Source organism: Crotalus tigris, unplaced genomic scaffold, assembly GCF_016545835.1.
Source record: "Crotalus tigris isolate CLP2741 ecotype Arizona unplaced genomic scaffold, ASM1654583v1 scf7180000017571.3126492, whole genome shotgun sequence".
Classification (NCBI taxonomy): Eukaryota; Metazoa; Chordata; class Lepidosauria; order Squamata; family Viperidae; genus Crotalus; species Crotalus tigris.
The window spans coordinates 2,620,544-2,639,839 of NW_024096482.1; the positions used below are offsets into that span (position 1 = coordinate 2,620,544).

Genomic DNA, 19,296 nt, shown 5'->3' on the forward strand with positions numbered 1-19,296 from the left:
TGGTCCCTGGTGCCCAAAATGTTGGGACCTCTGATATACAAGATGTGTAACAGTTTAATTGCTCTATTGACTTAAAATTGGTTTCAGCAGTTTGGTTGCTCCATTTACTTATGATTGGTTAATCATTATAACATATTATAGGGTGTTTTATGGTCTGGTCATTAAGATACTGCAGTGATAAGACTGCAGTGAAGATACTTCTTCTTTTCTGTGAAAGAATCTGAAAAACGAAAATACTGTATTTCAAGATCTTTCACAGAGTAAAAACAAAAGCCAACTTTAGTACCATGCTTTGGATGTGAAATATCAGAAACAATAAAGTTTGTGTGTGTGTGTCTGTGTGTTTGTGTTCGCGTGTTACATTAAAGGATTCCATATAAAATCAGGATTGGGAATAAAAAAGTATGTGCACTACCAGAATGGCAGAGGTTCAGCAACAGTCAGAATCAAGAGCCATTAGTAAACCATGGTCAAGAGAACTAAGGAGCAAATTAGGAAACGATGCAACCACATGACTCTCTTGTTTTGGGGAGGAGGGGATTTTCTACCAACAGAACCGAACCCCCCCCCTAAATGATCAGTATAAAAAACAATTAAAATCTAGTTATACCTTTTAAATATTAATCCACTTTCATATTTTACTGGAATTGAAATAGTTCCTTTGTTATCTCCAAGAGTCTCATCAAGTTCATCGCTATCACTAAAACGAAACATATTAAAAGTTGCTTTAGACCGCAATCTATTTTAATTGACAAGCTATTATAATCAAAACACCCACCCATGTTTTGCCTTATTGTTACGTTATAAAATTATTTCATTTTTATTTGTAAAGAAAAGAACACCTGAAAAGAAAAGAAAAATGTGTAACTTAGAGTCAACTTAATTGCTGAGAGGGAAGCCCAGGTTCAAAATAGCCAATTAAGTATGGAATCCAAAAGAAATGTTTTTGGTGTAATAATTAATTAATATCTATGCTAGTTTATCATGATTTGTAGATATAATCAGCTACCGTTGTGAATTCAGACAATGACCAATGAAATTTAAGGGTAACTTAACAATGTCAGCAGCCAATCAAATCATAGGATCACTGCAAGATACTGGTAACAATAAAAGATTAATTCATATAAAGAAGCAAGGAAATATTTTCTGATATTAGAGGTAATAGCACTTAGACTTATACTGTCTCCATAGTGCTTTACAGCACTCTAAGCAGTTTACAATGTCAGCATATTGCCCCCAGCAATCTAGGTTCTCTTTACTAACCTTGGAAGGATGGAAAGCTGAGTCAATCTTGAGCTGGTCAGGATCAGACTCCTGGCTGGCAATATTGCATTCTAACCATTGCACCACTCCCAACATGCTGTCAGGACTTTTTCCCCCTAATTCAAGACCTTTAAACTTTTATTTCACTATAAATGGACAGAATATACTAGCCTTTGAATTTCTTTAGCAGATGGTAACCTTTTTTCCCCTTTTATATTTTCTTTCTTTATTAAGTTTTCTTAATTCTATCCAAAGCTGAAAATCACATAAGAACATTGAACCTTCCACTAAAGTAGTAGATAATGAATCTGTTTTAGGATTTAATAGTTCAGATACTTAAATATACTTACACTATAAATGAGATTTACAAGTGTTAGAACTCAATTCAGTATTTCTCATTTAAATTAATATAATATTTGCCATTGGTTAAACTTTGATTAGTTTCAAATTTACCCTTTATTAATCCCTTTTAACCATTCATATTACCATTGCTTTATGTATTATTTTACTATAATTCTCTTATTACATTTTAATCATTCAATGAAATTTATTATTTCATTTTACTCTTTTTATATATCACCATTTAACCTTTTATTCAAATAAATTATAGACTAATTTTTTTTGTGCAATCTTGATTCAGTGGAAACCTTCCATAAATTCACTGGAGCAACCCAAAATAAAGACAGTGGACCTTGATTCGATTTAAAGTTCTGTAGATATTACTGGAACCAACCTTGTAACAGAAAAGTGAATTATAGTATTTTCCAGGAGGTGAGACACATTGAACTGGAATGCTATTTCAAAGAAAATCTAAATAAAAAGAAAGTGCATAAAAGTCAGTGTTTATAATTAAATTAAATAAAACTGCAATTATATTTTCAACAAAAATTTAATACAAATCACTGTTACATTTTCCCTTAGTAAAAGAAATGTTTTATTTTTATCTATACTGAGCAATAAAATGAAGAGGTGTCAACCATCTGACTAGCAAGCTCAAATTCAAGGAATCTTCAAAGGTTTGAAATACCATAAAAGATAAAATTTTATTGAGTACATATCTCAGAACTGAAGTAGTAAAACCAGTTCTGATTTTCCCATGCGAAAATCTGCCTAGTTAACAATAGCTTCCCTTAACCCCCACCCACCCTGTGTTCATGTTACCCAATCATATGTCTTTGGTTTATTATGAGAACAGTCACCTCTCCATCAGACACCTGGGCTAGTGACCTTGGCATTCTTATAGGTTCTCGCGGTGTGTGGACAGCTTCTTAGAATCCTGTTTTTTCCCAATGCTTTCTATCCCCTCTCCTGTATTTCTGTGGCAAGCTGAGTAGTGATAGAAGTTATCAGGCATCTTAGCAATTCAACCTTGACTAGATGAGGATGTAAAGTCTGGAGTGTGTGTGTAGACACACACACGTCATGAAATTCTCATACACATTTGGACTAATGATTCTATGGAAATACAGATATATTTATATAAAGTCTGTGCATATGAAAAAGAAAGGCAAAATAATCCCAGTGCTACAATTCATTTGAAATTTCTGTTTTAATTTAGAAATATTACATGCAGGTATGAACACGGACTTAACATTTGAAAATTGTTGCTTAAAATATTTTTATAATGCCCGTCACATAGACTACTTCCAACATATTATTAATGTTCAAAGGTGGGCTATTAAGACTAAACTCTTTTTTGAATATTACCCTGAAATGGTAGAGACACATCTCTACCGAAAGAAGGAAATGTGCATGGATTAGAGGGTATCCCTGAAACTTGAGCAGAGACATGTGAGATCTGAAGGAAATATTTTAAAGAATAAGGAGACAACTTTAACAGAAATAGGCAAGAACTATTACCTAGGCAAAAGATACAATACAAACAAGCTTGCAAGGTTCTATTACTATAGCCAATCTCCACAAAAAGCAATTTTAGCCTTCCTATGGGCTTGATTTCTTGGTCTGGTCTACCTAATGGCCAATCTTGCAAGTCTGATAATGTTGTAGACCCTCCCTTTCACTAAATAAGGTTGGCATCTGCCTGAGTCACTTCCAAAAGTTAGATTATTACTGTTGATTTTAAAAAATGTTTCACTCCCCTTTTGCCAGCTCTTGCATATTTCTGACAAGCTTATTTCTCTTCCTATCTACACATACAGAGTTAATTTTCCTCTGTTGCTTTAACACCAAGCAAACCAATTGTTTCTCTGTTCTATTCCACTGGGTTTCATTAGCAGGTTTTTTAGCTTTCTTTAAAGGGTTTATATTGCATTAAACAGAAGGACAGCTTTGTATAAATATACTTCATGAACAATGCAGCAAAAAGCTGCAAGTAGTAAAGGTATTTTGCTTATAATGCAGTGGAGAAGATATTGTGGGAAAGTTTATTTTTAGCCAAGTTCCTGTTGAGACAACTGAGCCAGATGACAGAATATGACAATCTGGTAAAAAGAACATAATTCCACATAAATTATTTTTATAAAGTCTCAGTCATACAGAAAGACTAAGAAGAATGGCTGGATGATACCAGAACAGCTGTTCTGTCTTCACTGGTCAATGTGAGTGAAGGTAAGAAGTATATTTTAACATGAAGCATCTTTCATCCCACCATCCTAAAATATTACAGCTGTTTTTGGCCTTGCTTTGCCTAAAGCAGGGGTGTCAAACTGCTGGCCCAAAGGCCGGATGCGTCATGGTGAAACCACGCCCACCCCATTGCTGGCAATGGAAAAAAAGTCACAATATGTCACGACATGTCAGAGTTTGATACCTCTGGCCTAAAGCATAACTAGTAGAACTCTGACTCATTCATTTGGTGGCATCCAATCAAAAAGGATGTCTGTTCCAGAGCATCAGGGCATTTCTAGAGTGATCCTTGGTAGTCTCTGAGCTTGTTTGTTTTCTTGCAGAGGTTTCATTATCCAAATTAGGTAACATCATCAGTACTAGTCATGATGTTACCCAGTTTGGATAATGAAATCTCTGCAAGAAAACAAGCAAGCTCAAAGACCATCAAGGATCTCTATTGTCCTTTATCATCTCTAGAGTATTTGAAGCAGGTGGTATAAAATTGAAATAAGTATTATGCACATATAAATAAAGTACTAGGGTTTTTCTTATCCTGGAAATATGGGTAAGGAAGGCTTACATTTAATATTTGTATGAGTGCAATTAATATGCAAATTTTAAAAAGTGTAACTAGCAGTGACTGGAGAGTAGGAAGGACTGGGGCTGAATGAGATGGAGGAGGGATGATTCATTATTTTCTTTGGAAGAGAGGAAGTTCTCTAATAACAACAACAACAATAGAGTTGGGACCTTGGAGGTCCAACCCCCTGCTCAGGCAGGAAACCTAAACCATTTCAGACAAATGGTTGTCCAGTCTCTTTTTAAAAACTTCCAGTGTTGGACCATTCACAACTTCTGGAGGCAGGTTGTTCCACTGATTAATTGTTCTAACTATCAGGAAATTTCTCCTTAGTTCTAGGTTGCTTCTCTCTTTGATTCGTTTCCATCCATTGCTTTTTGTCCTGCCTTCAGGTGCTTTGGAGAATAGCTTGATTCCCTCTTCTTGGTGGCAAGCCCTGAAATATTGGAACACTGCTATCATGTCACCCCTAGTCCTTCTCTTCATTAAACTAGACATACCCAATTCCAGCAACTGTTCTTTATATGTTTTAGCCTCCAGTCCTCTAATCATCTTTGTTACTTTTCTCTGTACTCTTTCTAGTCTCAACATCTTTTTTACATCATGGTGACCAACTTTCTGTTTGCGTGTGTGTGTGTGTGTGTGTGTGTGTGTGAGCGAGAGGCAACCAGAAAGAGAATGAACGATAGTTCATATATTTTAAACAATGATTTGTTGAATAAACTAAGTTAAGTTCACACAAGAGGTTAAACCAGAAGGTGGACAGCTCTGGTCAAAAATTCTGTTATATTATTTCTCACCATTTTGAAATGGGAAATTAAAAATCTGTGTAAATCTGTTTTTAATTTTAAAGACAATGGGTTTTTATAGTTTTAATTCCAGCTATAATTTTATAAGATTTGGAGAGCCGGACCTGAAGATCAGGGTGGTTTTAAAGGTGGAGGAAGGAGCATCAATATACTATTTGATAACATTTAAATTAGCTGAAAATGCAAGTAGTGCAATGTCTAATAATGAAATTCAATAACCCTGAAAATGAAGACTAAGATTAAATATATAGAAGAACAAGCTATGACCGCAGGTACATCAACCAGCCTTAGAACTGACAGTGAAGATACTGAAGTGGTGGATAGCTATTGGGATTGTCTACCTATTGGGATTGTCTATCAAAAGTAAATGAACAGCAATCAAAAGTATGTTGCAAACTAGCACTTAGTAGAGTAGCAGTGACTGCCTTGGAAAAGATATTCTAATACTGTGAGGTGTCTATGCCTACAAAGATCAGAATTATTCAAGAAATGATTTTCCCCGAGACAATCTATGGAATAAAAGTTGGATTTTTAAGAAGGTAGGAAGAATATCAACTTTTTGGTGTTGCTTAAGATTCCTGAGACTACAGATAGCTAAGGAACAAAGAAATGAATTATACAACAAATCCATCTAAAATTCTCACCCAAGGCATGAGAGAGCAGGCCTAAATTATAATATTTTGGCCCCATTGTGAGAAGATCTAACTCTTTTGATAAGTCTACTGTATAATGCTGGAAAAAGAAGAAGGAAAAACAAAAAGATGATAACTACCAGCAAAGTGGATGGACTCAATTACAGGGTCAAATGAGTTCACTCCATAGATTTCGGTTGGGGACAGATCAGTCTAAAGCAGTGGTTCTCAACCTGTGGGTCGGGACCCCATTTGGGGTCGAACAACGATCTCACGGGGGTCGCCAAACAACGCAGTCCACCATTTCCCCCCCCTTTTCCTTAGCTGTGCTACTCCCTTTTATTCTATTGGCTTTTGAAAGCCAATAGAATAGACTCTCTTGAATAGAGTCTAATTCTATTGGCTTTCAAAAGCCAATAGGAATTGTCCAGGCTGTCTCTGCCCTGCTGAGCCCGCCAAAAGTCCCATTCTGCAAACGGTGCTGCACCAGTTGAGTAGTCCTCGACTTACGACCGGTTGAGTAGTCCTTGACTTATGACTGGTTGGGGGTCGCGGCATTAAAAAGGTTGAGAACCACTGGTCTAAAGGAAAACGGTCTATCTAGTTGCTAAGAGTCTACTTCATTATTATTTTAGGCATAATAGTTCTTCCCTTTCAGCTTTTATGGAAACATAAATAAGTTTTAAATAAACATTATGTTTAATAAATGCTGTTCAGTAGGCTGAAAGAAGAACTCTGCATAAAAAATTGCAAAATAAAACAAAATATGCACATGCTTTAATTTCCTGAATTATGAAGAATCTTTATAAAGGTGCAGTATATATTGGTATTTTTTCTAAAAATTTTTGGTGCAGAGTAATACTATACTGCTCACAAAAATAAAGGGAACACAAACGTATAGGATCCTATACGTTTGTGTTCCCTTTATTTTTTTGAGCAGTATATATACTACTTGGATATTCCACTCTCCTGTTTTTCCCTTAAGGAAGTAGAATATTTATAGGAAGTTCATATGATCTCACACATAGGCCAGAGGCCAGCCTCCCACATATCCTGTCACATAAACTTCAATTCTCAGAGGAAGATCTGAATCAAGAGTCTTGTTGCCTGAACTTTGTCTAACTGAAGATAAACGTATCTTTGGTCACAAGCTCTAAGGAAACAATTGCTCTTATGATCACAAAACCATTAAGGCATGCTTGACTGATTTCTGCAACCAGGTCCATTTTGCAGCTGGGGGTTAGTGATATATAAATAAATATTACCCACAAAATGCAGCTTGGGGGTACTTCGACCTCTCGGAAAATTATTGTTTATGTTCCCATATAGGTTCCAGTCTGCTTCTATGATTTTCAGAATTCACATAAGACAAACCCTGTGCAAGCCATTTGTTATTGTTAGAAAGGGACTTTCCAGAACTTTTGTGTTCTTAAACCAGCCATGAAATTGTTGCAATTTCATAAGAAAATAGCCAACGGGAGGAGTTCTGGTATATTATAATAGCATCTGGAATATCCAGACTTACTACCCTTTTAAATATTCTGCAATTCAATAAATTATTCTTTTTTAAAAAAATCCTTCCCTTTTTTTATCAATTTATGATTAGAGATAAATTAGTAATTGGAATTTTATGTGAAATTTCTTGTGGAATTGACACCTTTACCTGATTGCTGAATTCACATAGGCCCTAGGTTTGCACAATATTCTCTAAGCAACAAATAATCTACTGTAACCAAGGTTAGATTGTTGTGAAACTCAATCAACTAGGTCTTTACTTGAGACGGTTAAGTATGTTTCAAGGCCAGCCTTATATTCTTTTCAAGATCCAAACTAAAGTCCTTCAACTCTGAACTGTTATTTTCCTGTTACTTTTATTGATGTTTATCTGGAATTTGTCTTCTGATAGATAACATCTGGACTAACATCATCTTCCTATCCCATGTATAGAAACTAAATAAGAATGCAACAACTTCATCACATCTAACTATATCTCATCACATCGTAATTAAGTGCACAACAAAGTTGGATTCTCAAATGAGAAATGTTCTTAATTGGTTGAACTAATTAAGAATCTTCCTCATTTGACTTCCAGTTTTGCGCCTGTAGCGCATGGCTTGATGAGAGCAGACCTCCGCTCCCCATGGCTAGTTTTGTCCTGCTTGGGGGACCCTAGATGGGTCCGAAGTTGCCCCGAAGAGGTGGACCGTGAAGGAGGGGCATCCCATTGATCACAAAGTGACAGCAATCGTTTCGTTGGATCTGTGGAACCCTCCGAACCCAACAGGAAAGGCTAGTGTGAGATCAGCATCTAACCCAAGCTATTTGCAGCCAAAGTCCCAGAGCACGAACCTGAACATCAGTTTACAGCATGCTTGGAATTGGTGAGAATACTGATCTTCTTTCTTCTATCTACTATCTAAATCCTTGAAAAGATCCCCAAAGCAAGAAAACCTCCAGAAGTGAAGGAAGGGGACTATATCTCCATGCCCTTACGGATGGAAGCAGCGAATTAATATTAAAGAAAGAAAGAGATATACTAAAATTTGATTTAAAATACTACAGTCTGGACAAATCTAGGAACTAAAAAACTGTCAAGATTATACCCTAAAGAATTTTGATGGAATTATAAAAATATATAATAATAATAATAATAATAATAATAATAATAATAATAATAATAATAATAATAATAGTAGTAGTAGTAGTAGTAGTAAAGTTGGAAGGGACCTTGGAGGTCATCTAGTCCAACCCCCTGCTCGGGCAGGAAACCCTACACCATTTCGGACAAATGGCTGTCCAGTCTCTTCTTAAAAACTTCCAGTGTTGGAGCATTTACTGCTTCTGGAGGCAAGCTGTTCCACTGATTAATTGTTCTCACTGTCAGGAAGTTTCTCCTTAGTTCTAGGTTGCTTCTCTCCTTGATTAGTTTCCACCCGTTGCTTCTTGTCCTGCCTTCAGGTGCTTTGGAAAATAGCTTAATTCCCTCTTCTTTATGGCAGCCCCTGAGATATTGGAATACTGCTATCATGTCCCCCCTTGTCCTTCTCTTCGTTAAACTAGACATACCCAATTCTCGCAACCGTTCCTTATATGTTTTAGCCTCCAGTCCCCTAATCATCTTTGTTGCTCTTCTCTGTACTCTTTCTAGAGTCTCAACATCTTTTTTACATCGTGGTGACCAAAACTGGATGCAGTATTCCAAGTGTGGCCTTACCAAGGCATTGAAGAGTGGTATTAATACTTCACGTGATCTTGATTCTATCCCTCTGTTAATGCAGCCTAGCACTGTGTTGGCCTTTTTGGCAGCTGCAGCACACTGCTGGCTCATATTTAGGTGATTGTCTACTAGGACTCCGAGGTCCCTCTCACAGTTACTACTATTGAGCATGGTGCCACCTATGCTGTACTTGTGCATTTGGTTTTTCTTGCCTAAATGTAGAACCTTGCTTTTTTCACCATTGAATTTCATTTTGTTAGTTAGTGCCCAGTGTTCAAGTCTGTCCAGATCCTTCTGTACCTGAAGCCTGTCTTCTGGAGTGTTGGCTATTCCTGCCAGCTTGGTGTCATCTGCAAATTTGATGAGTTCCCCATCTATCCCTTCATCCAAATCGTTGATGAAGATGTTGAAGAGTACTGGGCCCAGAACAGAGCCCTGGGGCACCCCACTACACACTTCCCTCCATATAGATGCAGTTCCATTGAGGACCACTCGCTGAGTACGGCCGGTCAGCCAGCTACGGATCCATCTGGTGGTGGTTCTGTCTACCCCACATTTTTCTATCTTGTCAAGTAGTAGGTTGTGATCTACTTTATCAAATGCCTTACTGAAGTCCAAGTAAATTATGTCCACAGCATTCCTCTGATCCACTAATTTTGTCACTTGGTCAAAGAATGCAATAAGATTTGTCTGGCATGATCTATTTTTGACAAACCCATGTTGGCTTTTAGTAATGACTTTGTTTGCCTCTAGGTGTTCATTGATTCGTTGTTTGATTATCTTTTCCAGGATCTTCCCAGGTATTGAGGTCAGGCTGATAGGTCTGTAATTTCCTGGATCCATTTTTTTTTCCTTTTTTGAGGATGGGAACTACATCAGCTCTTTTCCAGTCCTCTGGTAGTTCCCCTGTGTTCCAGGATCTTTGAAAAATATAGTTCAGTGGCTCCGATATCACATCTGCCAGTTCCTTGAGAACTCTGGGGTGTAATCCATCTGGTCCTGGCGATTTGAACTCATCTAGGCTGGACAGGTGCTCACTAACCATTTTCTTGCCTATCTTAACTTGTGTTTCTGTTTTGTTTTTTATGGCACTATTTTTGATAGGTTGGTCTGTTTTTTCCCTTTGTGTAAAGACAGATGCAAAAAATGAGTTAAATAGTTCTGCTTTCTCCCTGTTGCTTGTCACCTTCTTGCCACTTCCACCCACTAATGGACCAATCATTCCCAAGCTTCTTGAGTTGTTTTCCCCTTGAGGATTCTCATCCATGGAATCCTTCCCAAGCCCTCTCTAAGTTTATTGAAATTAGCTCTCTTGAAGTCCAAGACTCTAGTTTGACTGTGTTCTATTGGTTGTGCTTCTATAATGTTGAATTCTAATATTGCATGATCACTTCCTCCCAGGGTTCCTATGGCTTCAACACCGTCTATCATTTCATCTCTGTTAGTGAGAATTAGATCCAAAATGGCTAATCCCCTAGTTCCCTTCTCTACTTTTTGGGAGACAAAGTTGTCTGCTAGGTTTGCCAGGAACCTGTTTGATCTTCCACTTGGTGCGGAGTTTGTCTCCCAGTTGATGTCAGGGTAGTTAAAGTCCCCCATTACTATTGTGGTGTGCTTCCTACATACTTTAGTTAGCTGACTAGCAAAAAGTTCATCTATTTCCTCTGTTTGGTTGGGTGGTCTGTAATATACACCTATGGCAATGTCATTCCCCCCCCCCTTTTATATTGACCCAAATGCATTCAAGAGAGTTTTTATCATTGTTGTACTCTATTTCTGTGGAGATGTAGTTATTTCTTATATAGAGAGCAACTCCACCTCCTCTTTTATTTGGTCTGTTTCTTTTAAATAATTTAAATCCCTCTAGCTGTGTGTTCCATGTGTGAGTTTCATCCCACCATGTTTCCGTAATGGCAACAATATCGTATCTGCCCTCGTTAACCTGAATTTCTAGTTCACCCTGTTTGCTGTTCATACTCTGTGCATTGGTGTATAAACATTTGAGTCCTTTGTGGGTGGCCCTGTGTTTCCTTTCTACATAACCTGTGTGGTGCCTGAGTTCCCCTATTGTCTTACCACCTATTTGGTTAGTGCACTTTATGTGGCACTCGCTATTAGAGGCTTCATTTTGATTGGTAGCAAGGTTGGTATTCTTGTCCACACACATATCTATGCTACATGCACTGATAGCCCTATAGTTTTTAAATTGCCGGGGACAGGGTTGTTCCGTATCAATATAAGAAAAATAACTTTTTAACTGAAAAAAAAACTGAAAAAAGAAATAACTGCTGACATTTAGTGGAGAATCAGAGAATAGAACATTAACAATAAGGACTCAGAAATTGGCAGAATGCCTAGAAACAAAGAAAAAGCTGCTCCTTTGAATTGCAAATAACCTTGAAGACGGCTGAGAACAAAGGAAGAGCCAGCTATAAGATTAAAAAGTGTGTGAAAAAAAAATTGTGTTTTGGATTGTTGCTTAAATCTAAGAACAGTTTATGAAAAAAGAAAAACCTTGCCTTTTTGGCTAATCTTTTAGAGGAGAATCTACAGGAAGGATTTAAAGAGGCCTAACACACTGAACTGTAATTTTGACTGACTGATAGATTGACTTTTTAATGAATGATGAAAGATTATTTGAAGGGGGGAGACAACATGGATATTACATACATATCAAAAAATAACAGGATGCCACATTCAATATTTTCTCCTGAAGGATTTAGCTTGGAAAATCAAGGGCCTCCAGAAGCAATACTTCAAGGTAAGATAAATACTTTCCAGGATGAAATATATGTAATGTTAGGACAAATACAAATGACATTAGACTCAAACCACGAGTAAATTCAAAATAACTTTGATGATTTAAATAAGCATATTTCCAATTAAATCTACAATTAAAAAACACCCAGGAAATAACAACAAATGAACAAATAAATCAGACAGCAAACTACAAATTAGAAGAGTATGATCAAATTGATGAAATAACAAAAGAAAAGAATTACAATTTGACACAAATAGGAAAAAATCTACAAGGTTCTGATACAAGAAAAATAGATTGGACTATAGAATTATCAGGACAAACAACCATCAAAGTTTGGGAGACAGAAAGTATTCATCTTACTTACTTCATCTTTTGTATTCCCAACATTTGTAAAAATACAGGAACTGCTGGGTAAGCGGATTACATCAACTTGGAAAATTACTCGGCAAAAGAAGAAGACCAGAGACACACACAAGAGATTTGACTCGCCCTACCAGATGGACTATTATATGAATAAATATTTATTTGAATATGGCTAAAATAACAGAGAATTTTGAACATAAAGGGGCCTTATTAACAAGAAGGATAAGAGATTTAAGTAATATAGTATGCTTTATAATATATGAAATGTTAAAATATCAGGTTGATGTAACTTTTATTAATATAAGTGAAATATAAACTGATTAAAAAGGATGTTATATCTAGATACTATAAGATAGATAAAAAGTATAATATTTTTATAATGCATGCCATATAATTTGGACAGTTAAATGTCTAATATGAAGAAATTGACTGATAAGAATTGGATTGAATATAAGGGAATTTAAGCAAACAAAATTATAAAAATAGAATGCATGCTGAACTAATGAGATGATGGTTATGAGAATAATATAAGCTGAAAAAAATGTTATATAGAGAGATAATTATTATTTGTATAAATATAAAAAATGCCTATATCTAATCATTTATATATTGAAAATGTTAAGAATTATATTTTGGCTAAGGTTGAAGAAGGAAAATACAAATGGCAGAAGGGAAGATCAAAGAAATATATCATTAATTAATATATTAATTATGGAATTATCAAATTTAATTTGTATTGATTGTTAATTAATTATTATTGTCCTTTTTTTGTTAAAATATAAAAAGTCAACACACTGTACACCAGGCACTGGAGATTGTTATAGTTAAAAACCAATAAAATATTATATAAAAAAGAATCTTCCTCATTTGAGAAGGTGCCTGACGCCAAAGTTTTAAATATGCATTCTGTTTGTTGCTTCTCTATTTATTTCCTCTTTACTTTTAGTTTTTTTAAATTCTTGTTTTGTTTCCTGTGGGTTTGAATTGTAAAACGTGAGATATATTAACGTTTTCCAACGGGTAATCTCTATTCATTGTAGGATAGCAGTTGAAGAAATGTTGAAATATGCACTTTTAATTCAGACATACAGACATGTATGCATATATCTACACACATATAAATTCACACATACTATGAATTCTTAAAAAATTGGTAGTGTGGAACTTTAAATGTTGGGCACTAGAGGGAAGCAGAAGGAACCAAATAATACAATTAAGGAGAAATTTGACTTACTAATGCAGAACATCATAGTGGAACACTGGACATATTGAAAGATATTTGTGAATAGTGGACTTAGAAGTTAATTTTAAGAGTGCTTACCACTATAGATGATTATGTTTAAAAGATGTTATGGAAAACGAATAGGTTTTACCAGATAAGACTGTGACTGATCTGAATGTGGGTTTAAAAATGACAGGGTACCAGAATGACATAGAAAAAGATGCTACACTGGACATATAAATGGACATACATATCACTTTTGGCTCAAGGTCTAAGCACCTAAAAAAAAAGCAGTGGTGGGAGGAGAACAGATATGTTCAAACATTATTTGTTTATATTTACATATTTATAATATGTATACATCCCCGCACATTTATTGATGACCTTACCTCCTCCTTGGGAGACAGGAAGGGATAGCCTACTTTACAAGTGATGTTATGCCCTGTATCACAGCTGTCTTTTGGTATTTTCTGTTTATAAAATGATAAGAAATCAATTATTTAAAAATAGTGATAACAAAAAAAAAAAAAAAAAAAAACAGAGCAACACATACCCCAAAACATATTTGCACATTAATCCCATCATTTCTGGACCATATAGTCCCAAACTTTGTGAACCAGAACTGAATAATTTATCTCCCTGTGCAGCTTCATGCCAGAGCAGGAACTGAAATTCCTATCATGTAGGGTCTAGTCAAGCTCTATCTACTAATCCACCTTGCTCTGTCCTCTGTCTTCCCCAAATTCCCACAATTTCTTAAAGTGCTATTTATTTTGGAAACTTTCATCAACACTAATGAGAGCTTCCTTACTGGAAGAGTAACAACTGGGGATGATTTTAATTAGGACTCAAGAGTTCAGGAAAAGTTTGAAGGTCTCTCTCCATCTGCCATGGCCCTGATAGGGATTTATTCCTCATGTTCCTTATTCTTAAATAGAAATACAAATATTCACACATTTAACATGCAGGTCTTGATTAACTTAATCACTGTAAGGCATTTGATGCAGTTTTAAAGAAAATAAAATCCTTCATGAGATTCAATGCAGTTTTATACATAGTAGAGGCAGGCACATTTCCCCCTGAAAAGTGTGCAGAAAGTAACAAAAAAGTGGGAGAGAAAATTAAATTGTATTAATTAAATGCAACTGACAGGATATCTCTCTATGTATTGCATTCTATGGTCTCCCCCTTCTGTAACATTAAACTACGAGAAGCTATGTGGATTCAAATTCAAGGCTTTCTGGCTACCTATATCTGCTTCATATATCTGCTCAGAATTCGGTGTCACTGGATTAAATAAATTTGCTGGCATGCATAGAACTGTGGCTTCAATCAATTATTTTTTTAATCAACATTTTCGTCTCATGATAATGGTTACCAAACTTTGAAATCTCCACAGGATTGTTTGCAAAGAAACAATATATTGTCACATTTTGTATGTATAGTATTATATTCATAGAATGGTTATTTTGTGGAAAAAAATAAGAGACTGTCTCCCATATGCCTCCTGGGGCTTCCTGAGAAAGTATGTGGTATAACTATATAATATTTATATAAAAGTCAGTGTAAATCTGGAATGCAGGAAAATCAATTATGGACACCCCAGGAACTAATCCTAATTTTTCTAAAGCTATCCTAAGCAAATGAGTTTTACATTACTTTTCTCCCCTCCCAGCAAGATGATAATTTATAAATATCTACCTCAATTCCAGAAAAAATAATATTTGGAGAATGTTGCACATAGACTCTCGTATTGTAAGCACTATCTTTTTTATTTCTGACCAACATTTGGACCCAGAATTTCAAATTATTCAATTTGATGATGAATGGAGATAAACTGAAAAATGTAAAAAAAGATAAAGATAGCAGATCATAAACAAATGTAAAACAGCTCTGGATTTTTATGTCTTAAACTATATCTTTTATTAAGTCAGCAGTATATAAGAAAGTGGGGAAACCCCCCCCCCAGAAAATTAGCTGGATTTTTTTTTTACATATAATTGGAGCCTTAAAATAGATTGATATAAAATCAATTTACTGTTAGAAATGGGATACATTTTATTACTTAATCATTTTAGAATTAAAAAAAGAAAAAGGTAAGCCTGACATTATTGCTGCTATTATAATATGAAGGAAGAATCCAATATTAACACAGGTATGGACTATTGCTAAAAGCAACAGCCTAATATTTGAACTTTCTTCCAAGTAATTTTTAGTTTTGCAAAATAACTGTGATGTGACGTCACACACTATGATTTTTCCCTTTTCCTACAAACACTCAACCATAAATGAAGTAGGGAAATTTGCAGTGCCATGGTTGGCTCCCATTCCCCCGCCGCCAGAAGAGATGACAAGTGGATGACAAGTGAAATGTTTTCTTCTTCCTCCTCAAGGAAAAAAAACAATACAGTTGCCTTTTGAAGAAAAAAAAGCACCTTTGAGACAATTATGACCTGGATGACTGAGAATCTTCACAGATAGTTGGCTCCCATGTAACTTCTCAAGATTATGCCTAGTTAACCCATGCCTTGCAGATCACATGTGTAACTCTCAACTGTTCTATGTGACTACACAGTTCTTAGGGCTACTGCTGCCCATTCCTGGTCACAACCCAGATATCAGGGAGCACCTAAGTATGAATACTTCTGTCCTATTCAGTTTGGCTGAATTTACCTTTTCCCAAACATAAATCATGTTTATTTATTTAATCACATTTGTATAGCTGCCCATCTCAATGACTCTGGATGGCGTACATTGTAATAATCAAGAATATACAGAGACCACTAAGACAACCAATTTAAAATAAAATTAAAAAACAAGATTAAAAAAATCGTGCGTCAGAAAAAAGTCATAAGTACTGTTTTGTACTCTCCTTATGCTCTTTTATTATGTGAACACTGATTGCAAGTAACAGGGAAATGTATTTTGTACATATTTCTGATATGTACATTTTAAAGCAATTATTTTAAATGAATTGCTTTGCCATATTCTGAGAGACACAAATTTTGGCATGCATCTGCAATCCATTAGTGGCTCAAATATGAAAATTATGAATGGAATGATGGGATGGGAGGGAACATAACCTCCCTAATGTCACAAGGTTGCTAATTACATCCACAGAAGTACTATTGGAGAGAGGAGAATTTTTATCTTTTCCCAAGAGAGCCTAATGTAACTGAGATAACTGGAAGGAATTCTTTAATATTGCCCCACTAATGACCCCATATTTAGATCCATGAAATTATATGTTATCTAAAGCAATTCCATATTTCAAAAATGGGTGTTCCTGCTACAACTGTCTGGCTTTCTCAATGATAGCATGGAGAACTCTTAATTTTGCATGCATCCCCATATGGAGATCTCTAGATAAGATTTTGCTTATGTTCAGCTTTTGTTCTATCTTCTGACTCTTCTAAAATAGGAATATGGTCCCCTCCAGCCTTCACTGCATAATTCTTGAAAGTTTAAGAGCTGCAAATAATGGTAAGGAGGACTAAAGCTCCAAGTGACAGAATAACTGAATAATAGTTGGAAGGGAGGTCTTCTAATCCAAACCCCTACTCAGACAGGAAACCCTATACCATTTCAGACAAATCATTGTCCAATCTCTTGTTAAAAACTTCCAGTGTTGGAGCATCCACAATTTCTGGAGGCAAGTCATTCCACTGATTAATTGTTCTGTCAGGAAATTTCTCCTTAGTTCTAGGTTGCATATCTCCTTGATTAGTTTCCATCCATTGCTTCTTGTCCTGCCTTCAGGTGCTTTAGAGCAGAGCTTTTCAACCTTTTCACAGATTGTACCATTTTTAGGACATGACAATATTTGAGTACCACCAGTGCTTAGCAAAGTGTCAAAAACTTGATGACTAAAAAAAAGGAGGGGATTTTGGGTTTTACTGAGTAGATTCATTTGTTGTTATAGAAATGGTTAGTTTATAATATTATGGAAAAGTAAAAAGTTGAGGTTCAATGTTAATGCTTCCTTCTACTGCAACAGAGGAAGTCTGTTCTTTTTCCCTTCTCCCCCTCACTTCCCCCCCTTTTTCTTCCCCAATGCATCCTACTATTTGCTTTTGTATTTTTGTATTTTATTCTATAATCTAATAAAATATTACAAACTGTAGAAAAAAAGGAAAAAAGTACCAGTTTTAATTGTTCAGTGGCTGTTCCTTTGCTGAATCACTTTCCCTTTGTATTGACAAATGTATGTGAATTTATCCATGTTTATTAATATGCACCACTACCAGCTAGCCCAAGGATCTTCAAACTTGGCACTTTTAAGACTTGTGGACTTCAACTCCCAGAATTCCTCAGCCATCATGGCTGGTTGAGGAATTCTGGGAGTTGAAGCCCGCAGATTTAAAGTTGCTAAGTTTGTAGACCCTTGAGCTAGCTGGTTGGTCCTTCTTCCTCTCTCCCTTCTGAGCTTTTTCCACAGTGTAGTAAAAATGCACCTCCTCAGATCCCTTCCCTGTACCCTTAAAGACACAGGAATCAAGTGCAAAGCAAAAAAGGCTCACAAAGTAAAGAAACACATAAACTCCTGGGTTTTTTTCTTTAAGCTGCCTCAGGCGTGTCACGTGTCACAATGTTGCAATAGAGACTGAAAGGCTCCGGCAAGTGTGAAAAGCTTTAGCTTTAAATTAAGCCTGTTTACTTTCTAAAAGCCATAGACAGACTCAATTAAAGGGGGTAAAACTAATTACATTTGTTTAAAGGGATTAAACCTTTCCCTGTTGTCTTTTTTCCCCTTTCCTGCCCAAACCACCTCCTTTTATAGCCTCTCTTCTCCTCCCTCCCTTTTCTTTAGTTCACTTCCAGTTCCGAGCTGCTTCTGGAAGCGCCAATCAGCTGGAGCCCTGCCGGCTCCTGGGGCTTCTGCCAAGGCCAGGCAGTCCTGCAGCTGCAGCTGCCTCTCCCTCAGGCTTGGCTCGCTTTGGGTTATTCCCCTCCCCCGCTACACTTCTCTAGGATGGTCACATATCACCTGCCATGTGGCAGGTGATATGTACCACCGGTTGAAAAGCCCTGCTTTAGAGAATAGGTTGACTTCCTCTTCTTTGTGGTAGCCCCTTAGATATTGGAATACGGCTATCATGTTACTTATAGTCCTTCTTTTCATTTAACTAGACATATACAATTCCTGCAAACGTTCTTTATATGTTTTAGTTTCCAGTCTTCTAATGACCTTGCAAGAGTACATAGCCTGCATGATTTGTGTCATCCCAACTGTTTCGTCCCCCCCCCTCTCTTCCCTTCTCACCCCCCCCCCCATTTCTTTTGGAGACTCAGAGTGCTCATATGAGTTATCACATGATAAGGGAAAAGGCGGACAGTGTAAGGGGCTCCTATTTTGGGCAACCACCAAGCAATTTCCATAATGTCTACTTTAGTCTACTTTAGAGTTTCAATAATTTTTATGGATAATGATTTATTATTATTTTTATTTCTATTTTTGTTATATTTAACTCTTTAAATCATATTTTAAAAGAACATTATATTAGAAAATAGAGAAAGGCAGAGAGGGATAGAGATAGAATTTATGTTTCATTTGACTTACCTGTTTCCTCCTATAGTTGCGTTAGCAGTCAGATGTAGATCTGTGATACATTTGTTCTTGTTTCCACAGTCTTTTGTGAAATGGATCTACAAAGAATTATTGATCAGCAATAAAATGATTACACATCCAATCTCATTTCTCCTTTCCCCCTGGTCTTTGTCCTGAGTTCTGGAAAGTCCTGCCTAGTTTTTAATAGTGTCATCATATTTACAGAAGAGCTGGGCTCCAATATTTCCATAAAGTATCTAACAGGAAGCCCAAGCTATGTATACATGCCTGCATAGCTATACCCATCAACAATATGCTGAGGAAGAATGTGGC

The 19,296-nt window shown here is 36.1% G+C and overlaps 1 protein-coding gene across 1 annotated transcript in view; it reads right to left on the bottom strand.

The window, feature by feature from the left end:
• ITGA1 (integrin subunit alpha 1) overlaps positions 1-19,296 on the bottom strand; it is an 89,284-nt gene that overhangs the window by 15,258 nt on the left and 54,730 nt on the right. Inside the window, exons 19-23 of the mRNA XM_039356002.1 lie at positions 18,976-19,061; positions 15,117-15,252; positions 13,805-13,885; positions 1,997-2,073; positions 611-700 (exon numbers count right to left, since the gene is read on the bottom strand). Of these exons, the coding sequence (XP_039211936.1) occupies positions 611-700; positions 1,997-2,073; positions 13,805-13,885; positions 15,117-15,252; positions 18,976-19,061 (470 nt within the window). The remainder of the gene's footprint in view (positions 1-610; positions 701-1,996; positions 2,074-13,804; positions 13,886-15,116; positions 15,253-18,975; positions 19,062-19,296) is intronic.